Here is a 13727-nt window from a genome sequence, read left to right as displayed (position 1 = left end):
ATGGACGTTTGCTAGTGTGCGTTTTTGCTTTTATTCTCCTCAAGATTTTTGCATTGCTAAAATCTTAGTTGAATCTTCAGAACTCAAAGGTTTGTGTTCACTTGAGGGAGGAATACTCTTTTGTCATTTTCAACCAGTGACTTATGGTGAGATTTTTTTCAGCTAGTTTTTTAGTTATATAGAATGTGGACAGAGTTTGAAACATCAGAAATAGGAGACTATCTGAACACAACTCTGAGGACACTGCTTTTGCAAGCAATCAAGAATGGAAGTGACTCACTTCTAGGGTATTTTTGAGTGATTTATAAGCAGATTTGCCTCCTAGATAGGAGCTAGCCTGTGATCTTGATGATTATGAAGAGCTTCTGTGGCCTCTGATGACTTGGGGTTCCTGTGCTGTTGGAATGAGGGTTTATCCAAGTGACCTTCAACTCTGCTGTTATCTCTGCCTAAGCTGCTGCCCCTAAGCTTTCCCACGCAGCAGATGACCATTTCCTTATGCACCATAAGCTCTGTGTTGTCTGTTCTTACATCAGCTTGTTTATTGTAAGTGACTTCACTATTGTTCTTGGATTATTTTCTTTATATGAGGAGTTTCTCACATAAGGCATCTTTGAGAATAAAGATGAGGAGAGCCTTATATTATAAGGTGATGGGAAATAGGAAAATGCTGGAGGGATAACACACCGAGCTCCATCTGCCTATCACCAGATTGAACTGTTGGGAACAGAAGTAACTGGAGCAAATGCTGACTTTTCTTTTTGTCTTGTATTTCCTGTAACTATTTTGCAAATCAGTGGGTTAATTTGTAAATTTTACTTTGCAGATGATGTGATGCCAGGTACTTACTGTGAAATTGACTTAGATAAAGAGAAGAGAGATGCATTTGTGTATGCTATCAAGAATCACTATTGGTATCAGATGTACATAGATGACCTACCAATATGGGGTAAGTATCCTTGGTTACAAAGTAGGATTTCAAGTAAACAGGGTGTTAAGGTGACTGTTCCAGATCATGATGGAAATGTGTTTCTAATGTTTGCCCCGGAATAGTCTTTAATGCTGATTTTATGGCTTTCTCCTAGTGCAGGCATTTTTGATATTGCCAGACCTTATAGGAAACTCTTAAGATAAAAGGTTTAATACAGTGTAACTTTTCAGACTCAAGAAATTCAAAGGCACTTGGTATAATCTGAAATTTTCTTCTTCCCCAACTTTACAGCTTATTTTCTCCTAAATGTAGTTAGAGAGACAGAATAGGATTTTTTAAATTTACCTCTATGACACTGTAGTAGTATGTTTTTAGGGATATGATAATTTTTTGAATGTTTTACTTATCAATTCCTTTGTTATTTACCAAAGCATTCAATATTGAAGAAATATTCTCGTCTAGCTCCTGCTTGTCCATTCTGTTTGGGAAGAGACATAATATGCTTAATACAAACATAGGCATAGTCCAAAGATAACTTAAATAATTAAATTATTTTAAAGGCAAGGAATAGGCAGTTGCCATAGGCAACATGTTTGATCACAAATATTTTTTCTTGTCTCTATGTATAAGTAATTATCTTTTAATCTTAAAATCGTTAGCTAATCATTATGTTCATCTGCAGCAAAACGGACTGAGTCCATTAGATATGCTAAGGAGATTTATAAGAAAGTTAATCTCTCGGGAGGAAAAGACAAAGAGGCTTCTGTGAATTTAAGGCCATCCTGGTCTTCATAGCGAGTCCCAGGCCAGCCCGCACTTCACAGTGAGACCCTGCTGTGTGCAGCAGCAGAGATGCTAGTAAGGACAGAGTGTGAGTTCTGAGTGTCAGATTTGTGACCATTTATGGTCAACATCTCTTCATCATTGTGTGCTAGAGCGACCATGGCACATGCTTGCTAAGAAGGCCAGCCTACACCTTTGCCTTGTACTAACCACGAAGATAATGGTAGAGTTGCCTCTTTATGTCAAAGACAGTTAATGAACTTTTAGCTTCTGGGTGTTTTGCATACTAAGTGGCATTACCTTGTATGAAGTGTCTTTTCTTTTGTAGGTATTGTTGGTGAAGCAGATGAAAATGGGGAAGATTACTATCTTTGGACCTACAAAAAACTTGAAATAGGCTTTAATGGAAATCGAATTGTGGATGTTAATCTAACTAGTGAAGGAAAGGTCAAACTGGTTCCAAATACTAAAATACAGATGTCATATTCGGTACGTTTTAAAATATTTGTTTACAGGAAGAAATGGTGGTGTTAGTAAGCTTTAGAAAATAAAAATACATCTTAAAATTAGATGCAACAAAATTCCTCAGTGTGTCTACATTAAGTCTCCTAAAGGAAGAGGAAGTACTTCAGATCTGTGGTGTGGGTGCCACACAGTGCTGTAACGCAGTTACCACTGGCACTGGGTAGGTGACAGCTCAGCCATGTGTCTCGATGGTGTTTTTAGGCTGGGGAAGTTCATGCTTTCTCTCTTTATTTGCTGTTGCAAATAGAGGTGATGTTGTGTGGAGGTCGTTGGGGAGGTGTCGATTGCTATGCTTTGCTTTATTTGATGAGAAGACTTCTGCACAGTAAGAGCCTGTCAGAGTCCATTCTCAACTGTAAAGGTCATTTTATTCTTTATGCTTAAAAATGGTGGAAGAAAGAGAGGAAGTCCAATATAGGGAGACTTTTCTCTTTGCCAGTATTTTCCTGGTCATTGAGAAGAATCCCCTTGCTTTTAGCCAATCCTGAAATTTCTTTTTGTCCATGTGTACCCAATATAAAGATTACATAATTGTATAAAGAATTTTAATAGTTGTCATAAAACCATAATTTAACGATGAAAATGCGTGTATTCTTATTTTAATTGGTTTAAATACTTATACCCTAATGAGCATTTAGCAACTGGTACTCATCCTGACATGTATCACGCCAGCAGTAATGATTTGTCCCTGAAAGCTGAATGGACCCACATGAGGAAAGCTGTAATATTATACAGCTTCTCAGACTGGGGCTGAAGAGGTGGCTCAGTGGTTAAGAGCTCTGCCTGCTCTTATACAGAACCCAGGTTTAATTCCCAGCATCTACATAGCAGCTCACAAGATCTTAACTCTAGTTCCTGGGGATCTAGAATCAATCCTCTTCAGGCCTCTGCTGGCACTGAATATGTGTGGTGCACAGACACAGACACATACTCATGCACATAAAATAGTAAAATTAAAAAGTAAACCTCTGCTTCTGTCAGTATCTTCCTAGCATTTAATTTTAAGTATGCCAGTATTTCTGATTTTTATATGAGTTTTACCATCAGATTATTAATCATTTATTGGCCTTAATTTTTAATTTTTTTTTTCAGGTAAAATGGAAAAAATCGGATGTAAAATTTGAAGATCGATTCGATAAATATCTTGATCCATCCTTTTTTCAACATAGGGTGGGTGTTGTTTCTGTTTAAGATACAGCATACATGTACAAATCAGTTTCACTTGGACATCTTTACACACCTTTAGAATGCCTATGTGGGCCATTTTGCTTAGGACTAATGGATTTCAAGATATAACTAATGGTGATTTCAGTTATAACCTTAAAGTCATAAAAATGATGGGGAATTTTAAAGGAATAATAAAACTAGCTTGCTTCATAGTGTGGTGTAAACCAGTTAAGAGGTATATAGGGAAAAGCATGACACATGGAAGCCAAAAATACCACTTTAATTGCAAATGATGGTTATTTTGGAGAATAGGGTTCATATCTATGGTCAGATGGGCTTCTTAGGTCTGAAACTCCGACTTAGATGGACCTTATGTTGATGATGAGCTGTTGGCAGGCTTCTTTACATGGGCATCTGCCCTGTAAGTGTGAAGAAACAGCAGCAGAAAGGATGTATCTCTTGGAAAGGAGATGAGAGAACAGTGGAGGTTTTACCAGTGGACAGCCTTCCGTTTGGAGAGTCTAGAAAGGGAATAATGTTCCCATCGTCCTCGTTCCTCACCCGCACATGGAGGCTGGATGCAGCGCCTAGGGCAGGGTTTGGCTGGGAACCTGGGCTCAGATCAGTGATGTTCCTTGTTCATCTCCAGTTGCTTTAAAAATTCACTATAAACAGAGGGTGACACTTAGGATTAGCAACGCTAGGGGGCAGTGGAGTGCAGTTGGTAGGTTCAGCAATCTTTGCTACCTGTTTGCTTTATTAGTTTTATACTTTATCTATCTTAGTCAAAAAACTGAGCAGCGATACTTTATTATTTTTAATAAGAATTTTCTTGGTGTAAAAATTTTTAAGGCTGTATCACATTGTATAGTTTTTAGGGTATTGCCAAAAAGTGTTATGTTTTAGATTATTAACAGTGTATTATTGTAGGTATTGGTTTAAAGTTTATACCTTCGATTTCATATTTCTTAGATTAGGGTATAGCAGGGAACCTCATTAGAAGGTTTAATACTTTTAAATTTATATTTTAAACTGATACATTAAACATGTTTTATATATATATTTATGAGGTAACATCTGATGTCCCAGTACATACTTCATTATCCACTGCTTCAGCTAAGTAACACATACTCTCTCAAATTCAAATATTTTGTCATTTTTTTTCCTGTTGGAAACATAAAGGGTTTGGAAAGATGACTTAGCAGTTACAGTGCATGCTGCCAGGCTTAGTGACCTGAGTTCAATCCCTGGGCCCACGTGGTGGACGGAAGGAGAGAACTAACTCCCAAAAGTTGTCTGGCACCTGTGTACCCATTGGAAATAAATGTATAAAAGTTTTCTAGAGGAACATTCAGAATTCAGTTTTTGAAATGTATTATATATTATCATTATCTACAAAAGAAGATATCCATAAAAGAAACCTTTCACATAATTTCACATAGATACCTGCAGAAGAGAAGCACCCTGTGTGTGGTGACACACCAGGACATTGCATTCTTACCTATCTATAACTTTGTACTCTTGGATAACTTTGACCCAAGCTTTCCTCTCTCTTCAGCCTCTTGGTAGCTGTTGTTCTCCTACAGCTTCTCTGAGAGCAGCTTATGTGTACACATACACGTGAGATAATAGGGTGCTGGTTTTCTGTGCTTTACTTTATGTAATAAGTTTTAACTTTATCTGTGTAGGACGTCTTAGCATTTAAGGCATACCTTTCTTATTACAAAGAATATATACATTTTTTCTATTTAAAATATTGAGCAGTTGAATAATGATTAGAGTCATATTATATATATATATGTATACATATATATATTTAATATTTTTCTTTTCTTCACTATTTCTGGGTTATTAATTTCTCAAGTATAAACAAAAATCCCATCTTGGGAGACAACTGTCATTTCATTTTAAACTGCTTTTTAAATTTTTTGGTGACACTTTTATGATAAATTTACATAGACTTTTAAAAAGTATGATGCATTCATTGTTCCATTTATAATGCCAGTGGGCATGCAATAAATAAATTGTTGGGGGAAGGAAGGAATGATCTTATATACAGCAGAGTCGAGCAGCTGTCTTCAGAAAAGGACATAGCTTATGTTTTTTTCTCCCTGAAGCCCCAGGATGAGTAGCGGAGGCAGGACTGCCCTTCCATTCATGCACTTCTGTAGCATATTAACACAAGTAAAAATCTGCCTGCCTGCACTGTACAAGCCAGTATACCCTGCGTTGTTTTCTAGGGACTCTTGTAGCTCAGAGCAGAATTTCTGTGAAAAACTGTAATATGCAAGTGAGAGGCTCTGTAGCAGGGAAGGTACTATTTGACTTGGAATTGAAAGACCAGGGAGACTTTACAAGGAATATAAATCACACATGAGAAGAAAGTGCATGAAAAGAGAAGAGGATGGCAGATGTGCTCTCCTTGGTCAGTGAGCAGGGCGAGCCCTGACAAGAGTATAGGGTGCAGTAGAAGGGAAGGTCGACGGAGATGTGCAAGGCCATGTTACAGCACGGACAGAGTCCTGGGACGTCATTAGGATGGATATGAAGAAATTGGGCTCTGTATGTTGTAGAATAGAGTAATGATAATGAACATTATATTGTGGAAGATTTGCTTGATGACTTTGTTCAGCTACATTTAAAATCAGGAGAGAGATCAAACAGCAGCGAGAGACTGAATAGGAGAACGCTAGACTTGTTGAGGAGGCAGATTATACCATGGAGATTGAGAGGAAGGGATAAAGGAAAACACAAGTTTAGTAATTAGGGCCAAAGAGAATGCTCAGAGATTAAGAACATTTACTGCTTTTGCAGAGAACTTGAGTTCAGTTTCCAGCATTCATGTCTGACATGTCTGGCAATGCCTGTAACTCTAGTTCCGGGGATCCCTCTTGTGCTTTCCCTAGGCATGTGTGTGTGCACCCATACACTGCCACATATATACAGTTAAAACTGAAGCCCTTTTCTAGGTTTAATAACTATAATGAAGAATTAAGCAGAAGGAAGGACCAGAGATAATTTAAAAATTTCACAGCCAAATATTAGTTCCAGTAATAGAAGCTAGAGGATAAGAAATGAGTGGTATACATAAGGGGAGATGATAAAGTTGCTGAGGGCCGTCCCAACCTGAGATTCCACAGAGGTGTTTAAGTGGAAGCTGCAGTAGTTACTACAGGTCTGAAAGAGGAAGCTGTATGAAAGCTGGGGATTTGAGCAAATAAGGGCTGAAGGTATTTCCAGCATCATCACTGGAAAGAAAGTGGGAAAAGTTCTTGAGCCTTGGAGTCATGGTGGAATACCAAGGCCAAGGGTGAACAGAGTGGAAAGAAAAAAGAAACCGAAGCAGCAGTCAGTGACTTGGGATGGCAGAGTGACAGCAAAGGTGAAAACTGGCAGAGAGTAGGGGAGCAGATCACCCAACTGCTGAATCAACCCAGAAGTTCACTGCAGGGGCCAGTGAGCCGGGGCAGTGGTAAAAGTTCTTGCCCCTAAGCCTCATGGCTTCAGCTCAGTCTCTAGAGCCCACATGGAAGTTGAGAACTGACTCCCACAAATTGTCTTCTGACCTGCACACACATACACATATACTCAAAAATTAATAAATGTAAAGAAAACCCCACAAAAGTTCATTGCAGGGGCAGTATTGAAATTCACATTATGAAGAAGTGAGGGAAGAAATGTAGTCTTGTTTGAAAAGTTTGGTTGAGTTTTGATAGGGAAAAAAATGGAGTGGGAACTGTTAGAGATGTGAGTGGTCACAGCATATTTAGAGATGTAGCTATGTATCCTAGGAAGATACATCTCAGAAATTATGTTGTACTGGATGGTAGAAGACAGCAGGGCCTTGGGAACTTGAAGAGGAGAGAAACTTCAGAAATACCCTCAAGGACCTTTGGGAGGTTAAAATATAAATGAGCAAGTGTGCAAAACCACAGACTTAGTTCAAGTCAGATGTACTCAGTTCTAAGATGTCCTTGGAGATGAAGCAGTGCTTTGTAACCATAGGCCAGAATCTGGATGATGAAGTCAAAGGCCCTGAGGACACTGAGAAGTTAGGAATATTTCAGTGTTCTGGTAGCCACTGGGGTGACTCCTTGGGAAAGGACCTGAGAATGAGAGTGATAGGGCGTGACTAACTGAAGAAGAGAAACATCTTCAGGAAGGAAGCCTTGTCCAGAGCAGCTTGCCGTGGTGGTGTGGCTGCAGTATTGTCAGAGTTTTCCGTGTTGTGGTCCGACAGTGCCGTGCCCTTGTGTTCATCTCTCCACCTCACAGAGCACAGGGTGCTGCCTCCATTTTTACCTGGGGAAACTGAAGCCACATAGGAATGTGCAGAGCTTAAGTTAGAACCTAAGCCCTTTCGATTGCGCGGCCCACATGCTTTCCATGCAAAGTTGAGTTGTGTGTGCCTTTGGCTAAGTAACAGTTGGTTAGGAAATCTGACGTGAAAATCTGTGTAGATGATAGCATGCTTTCGTGAAGGTTGGCTGTAAAGAAGGCCAGCCCCTCATTTTGACTACTTATCCCCAGTGTGTCTAAAGTTTAGATTTTTATATAAACGATGAAAATTGGTAGTTTTTTCCTGTTAACATACAGTTGATATCATGAAACATATATTTTATAACTGGTATTTCACACTGGTAACTCTCTTTATTTTTTGTTAATTTAGATTCACTGGTTTTCAATTTTTAATTCCTTCATGATGGTGATCTTCTTAGTGGGATTAGTTTCAATGATTTTAATGAGGACTTTAAGGAAAGATTATGCCCGATATAGTAAAGAAGAAGAAATGGATGACATGGTGAGTAAACACTATTCTATATTTAATAAAAGCTAGTTATCCCATGTGCTAAATTTTATCACTTTTAATTGTGTGTACATGTGTATACATGTGTGTGTGTCTGTGCCTGGAGAGGCTATGGGTGATGGATTTCCCCTGGAGCTGGAGTTATAAGTCGTTGCAAGCCACCTGGTGTGGGCACTTGGAATTGAACCTGAGTCCTCTTCTTGAGGTTAAGAACGTGTGCTTTTAACCATTGAGCCATTTTTCCAAACCTTGTTAAATATTTTTTTTAAAGATTAAAAGAAAATTGTCTGTGTGTATGATGTGTGTGTGCTGTCATGCATGCCAGACCATGTATGTTGAGGTCAGAGGACAACTTGATGGGCAGTTCTCTCCTACCTTTACCTGGGCTTTAGGGGTGGACCTCAGGTGGTCAGACTACCTGCTGAACCATCTCTCCAGACAATTGTGTTTTCAATGTTGAATCTAGATTAGAATTTCTAATCTAAGGCAGCAAGAACAGATGAGTTTTCAGAATCCAGAATTCTTAGGTTTAAAAGAAGGTCTAAAACCAGGTGCCATAGCAAATACATATAGTTCCAGATATCCAGGAGACTGAGACAGGAGGATTGCTTGAGCCCCGGAGTTTGAGCCTTACTTTTCTAGGGACGTAGCTCAGTGGGAAAGTGCTCCTTAGTGTTGGATTTAATCCCCAGCAATACCACGGTTAAAAGTGATTGTAATGTTTCCTGTGGGATCTAGGGTCATGTTATATTTAAATATATTCTTTTTTTCTAACATAACTTAAATGTTCTCTTAAGCAAGATAAAGAAACTTGTGATCTTCAGTCAAGTTTTGTCACCAAATAAGGACACATCATACTTAGAAAACAGAATGTAGTTTGCAATGCTTTTGATTTCAGAATCACTTTTTTTAAAAAGGAAGCCTAGACTAGTTTTGATATATTTTTAAAATATTGTTAAGTGTTGAGTTAAATTTAAGGGGTGGGTAGAAGGATTAGTATACATTTAGTTTACTAGTTCAAAAGATTTATTCTTAATTTTTTATTAAATTACAGCATAAAAGTGTGTCCTATAGAATACTAATACCTAGGTGTACTTCATCATTAAATAGGCTTGAGAAGCAGTTTAAAATGTCAAATTTTAACAAGCTAAATATATTGTGGTGATGGTAAAAAATACTTCCTTCTTAAATAGTTTCCTTAAGAAACTTTGTTTCAGAAATTAAGGATAATTGGGTTATTCAAGCAAAACTTAAATATGGATTTTTTTTAAAAAGCTTTAGATGACTAAGTATCCATATTCAAATACTTTGAACTATAAAGGACACTTCTCTTGCTTTTTAGGGCAAGTGCTGATCTAAATATATTTCTCTTTTATGTCTTTGGCCATTGATGGTGGTGAGCCTTACGCACTGTGTGAGTGGCAGGGTAGGGCCTGAGAGTGAAGTAATGTTGTATTAAGTGAGACCTTTACTCTTCTAAGTTGTTTTTTCTTTTTCTTTTTCTTCCTCAGCTTTTTCTCTCCCTGCTTTTTACTTTCATGAATCTCAGCATAACATCTGAGTTAGGACAGGGATTGCTGTGACTTTGAAATGTCTGTCCTCAGGATTTTGAACTGTTAAAAAAGTGTGGAAGGGGGGAGTTTGAAACGGCAGTTTCTTACCTGTGTATGTATTGCACTTTGATTCTGAATGGGCTGATTTTTGTCTACACATACTTGGCACGTGTCTCCTGTGCAGGACAGAGACCTAGGAGACGAGTACGGCTGGAAGCAGGTGCATGGAGATGTGTTCAGACCGTCAAGTCACCCTCTGATCTTCTCCTCCCTCATTGGCTCTGGATGTCAGATATTTGCTGTGTCTCTCATTGTTATTATTGTTGCCATGATTGAGGATTTGTATACAGAGTAAGTGTCGGTACTTTATCATCTTTTTGTTGGTATAAATAGTTTCTTTAGTCATTGTAATCTATTAAGCCAGTCGTTATCAAATATTTACTTATTTTGGTAATTTTATTATTTTAATACTACCTGTGCTATTATTGCAGAAAGATCTTAATCTTTAAATCTAAATTTTCAAACTTGCCAGTGTGGCTGGACATTGCAGTTACAGTGGCTGTGTCATTGAGAGAGGCAGAAGCTACTTTAGTCTAAAACTATTTGAAAAAGGAAACCTCTGCTCTTTCAGATTCAACTAGATCTTTATAATTTCAGTTACAAAATTACTACATCACATTTATAGTCAGACTGAGACCCCTTCAGGAATAAAACAAAGTGTTCGCAGTATTGTTTTTTCAAGTCCTAGATCACTATCTACCTTTGTGTAGTTTTGGCTATACTTTTTATTAGCAACCAAAACCATTTGCCAAACTTTGTTAAATTACATTATTTATTTATTTGTGTGTATGCCTGTGTGTTCAAATGTGTGTGTCTGGGCATGTGTGTGCCACAGCACAAATGTGGAAGTCGGAGGACGACTTTGAGGAGTTGTTTCTCTGCTTCCACTGTGTGTCCCCAGCATTGCAATCAGGTTGTCAGGCTTGCCACCAAGCACCTTCACCTGGTGAACTAGTTTGCTAGCCCAGTTTGCCAAAAGTTGTTGATTTGAATCAGTAAGAAAGCTCAGGGCTTTGTTGTGTCTGATTTTGTCACCTTGTTTTCAGAGAGCCACAGCATGTACAAAGAAATGCACTGTGGTGTGGGATGGATTCACTATACCTCAACCTCAGGCATCAGACAGCAGCTGTAATGTCCTCTGTCAGAGCAACTTCAGCTGCATTCCAATTCATAATATATCCTTACATATGAATAGCATTGCATGAACAAATAATTCACTTGTACTGCTGAAAGAATCGCTTTTTAATTGTCAAATATTTAACCATGTGGCAAGCAAGATGACTTAGCAGGTTAAAAAAAATCAGTTTCCCCTCAACCCTGATGGCCAAGTTTGGTCCCCCTGGGGAAGGAGAAGACTGACTTCAGAAAGCCCTGCTCTCTTACTTCATATGTGTGCTGCAATGTGCATGTCCACCCAGGTACAGATCATACACACATAAAAACAATAACTACTTTCTAAACCATTTAACCATATGCTAAATCGCCATTCCTCTGCTGAATGCTTAGACTAACCATATAAAGGGAATAGTTCATGTTTAATAACTGATGGAGTATGTATTAACCAAAAACATCTGTGATGTTTCTGTGATCTACCTTTGTGTTGCCATTCACTACCACATTTTAAAATAATTAAACTACATGGAAACTGCAGAGTTGTAAGTGTTCATATTTTAGGGTATAATGTATTTTAAGGTGAAGTGGGTCCTGAACATGAGGAAAGCATTTCAGATCTGCAAGGCCGCCATGCTTACACTAAGTGTTGATTCTACATCATGCTTGAGTTGAAGCCAACCCCATTATTCAGTATTGTGACTAAAGAGAAACCTTTTCTAGCGTCCTAGTTTTTGCTTTGCTTTGTCCAAATTTTTGCTTTGATTTGCTTTTCAAAATGATATTAGAATTCAGCAACTCTTATTAGTGCATACTCTCTTGTAATTTAAAGCCCTTCAGTTTCGTTGTTGTTTTAAGATTTATTATGTATATTATGTATACAGTGTTTTCTTTGTATGTATATCCTGTAGGCCAGAAGAGGGCACCAGATCTCATTGTAGATGGTTATGAGCCACCACGTGGTTGCTGGGATTTGAACTCAGGACCTCTGGAAGAGCCGACGGTGCTCTTAACCGCTGAACCATCTCTCCAGCCCAAGCCCTTCAGTATTTAGGTGTCAGAAGCTACTCTTCTGTGGGTAGTGTTAGGGCCAGGTCATGTGGTGGTCTGACATTTACTACAGTAAGTAGGTGTTGTGTTTATGTGATGTGTGTGCAGTTACTTAGAAGTGGTGAAGCCGCCAGCGTTGGTGTGATGGAGAAGTGACTGATGACATCAGGGTCCTGTGTACTTTGCACATTTGCACCTTTAATGTGCACAGCAATCCTGTGTGAGGACTGTTGTATTTCTATCCTATAGGCAGGCAAGGGAAAGCTCAGAGAGGTGAAGTAATGGTCGAAATTACACATTGCTACTGAAGGGTGATAAACTGGTTTGAATGCAGGTGGTTCTATTTCAGAGTTTTTCATTTGCAGTGTTATGGAAATGAAAAGAGTGATGAAGCGATGTGAAACAGTGAGAAGCAGAAGCATGTGAATGTGGAGTTGGGATGATGGCTCCAGTGACAGAATGATTCTTAAGGGTAAAGAGTAGCTAGCGTTAATAGGTGCAAGTTACGTTGCCTCTGTGATCACTGTGGCAGTCAGAGAAGCATTGGCAAGGTGTAGGTAGGACAGTGTCACTGTGGTACCAGTTAATTGTGGTGCTAGCTCTTGAGAGAGCCTGTGCTCTCCGTGGGCATGGTAAGCAGCTCATTGGCCTCTCTTCCAGTCTTGAGAATGGCTGCCATGGTGGACTTCTCAGTATAATGAAATTGCTTATTTGAGGGTGGGCATAAATGCTTGTATTTTTGAACAAAGAAACAGAAGGTAGATCTGAGTGTGCAAACCATCCTGCTTGGAAACGGCAGACTTAACCCGGAAGTCATTTGGACTCCAGGCCGGCCTTTCTGAGTGCCTTCTGTTAATAGTAAGAACTTTTGCCTGGTATTAGGCTCATCTTACACTAAAACTAGCCCTTTGTATTTTCTTTGTACTTATATCTGCCTTTAGCAAACACATTTATAAAGAGAATGGGTCATATATGTTAGTCTTTGTGGGGAAGGACTGAATTAGCACTTAATGATGTTTGAGTTTTTGGAAAAACAGATTTGATTTTTTTTAACTAATTAATTTTGAGATCTGTGATTCTTTTGAGAATGACAAATTTTTGCACTTGGATTTAGTTGAAGATGGATAGAGATGAAACCCTGCAGTGTTTTTATTTTCACTGTTGAGATGCGTGTTATATTCATTTGTTTACTTACTTCTGAAGCCACTTATGGAAATGAGCACAGGTGTTTGAACAGATGCTGCATATTGCAAAACTAGTAGGCTGAAGTATGGAGGGTGTTAATAAATAGTAAATATTTCTATTTTGCAGCAAATTAAACTGCCATTTATTTTAATATTTTTCTTTTCAACTGGGCATATTTAAAATTTTTTAAATTACTTTACTCAACATGAAGGTTGGCTTAATTCTTTAGATACCATTACTGGGCAGAGGTTAGATTGTCAGGCTGACATAAGGTTGCCTTGAGGACCAGGAGGTACGTTTAAAAATAACTTTTACAGAAAAAAAGTAAGTCTTATCATGTTATGTCATTTAAAATAGTAGGATTTAATACAAACTATCCTACTTGAACTTTATTTCTAATAAGCAGGCAAAAAAATCTTAAATATTGAGCCACTTATAAAAAAGGAATATTCTAGTCGGGTGTGGTGGTGCACGCCTTTAATCCCAGCACTCGGGAGGCAGAGGCAGGCGGATTTCTGAGTTCGAGGCCAGCCTGGTCTACAGAGTGAGTTCCAGG

General features: G+C 38.5%; 1 protein-coding gene across 2 annotated transcripts in view; it reads left to right on the top strand.

Moving 5' to 3' along the window:
* The window catches only part of Tm9sf3 (transmembrane 9 superfamily member 3), a 55093-nt gene that overhangs the window by 17722 nt on the left and 23644 nt on the right, over positions 1–13727 (top strand). For both annotated transcript variants that reach the window (XM_021151354.2, XM_021151355.1), the window contains exons 3-7: positions 827–949; positions 2043–2203; positions 3332–3409; positions 8076–8207; positions 9951–10117. In XM_021151354.2, coding sequence (XP_021007013.1) covers positions 827–949; positions 2043–2203; positions 3332–3409; positions 8076–8207; positions 9951–10117 — 661 coding nt within the window. The remainder of the gene's footprint in view (positions 1–826; positions 950–2042; positions 2204–3331; positions 3410–8075; positions 8208–9950; positions 10118–13727) is intronic.

This window comes from Mus caroli, chromosome 19 (genome assembly GCF_900094665.2).
Source record: "Mus caroli chromosome 19, CAROLI_EIJ_v1.1, whole genome shotgun sequence".
Lineage (NCBI taxonomy): Eukaryota > Metazoa > Chordata > Mammalia > Rodentia > Muridae > Mus > Mus caroli.
The sequence above is the reverse complement of the archived record's forward strand: the minus strand, read 5'-3'. Positions and strand labels throughout refer to the sequence as shown.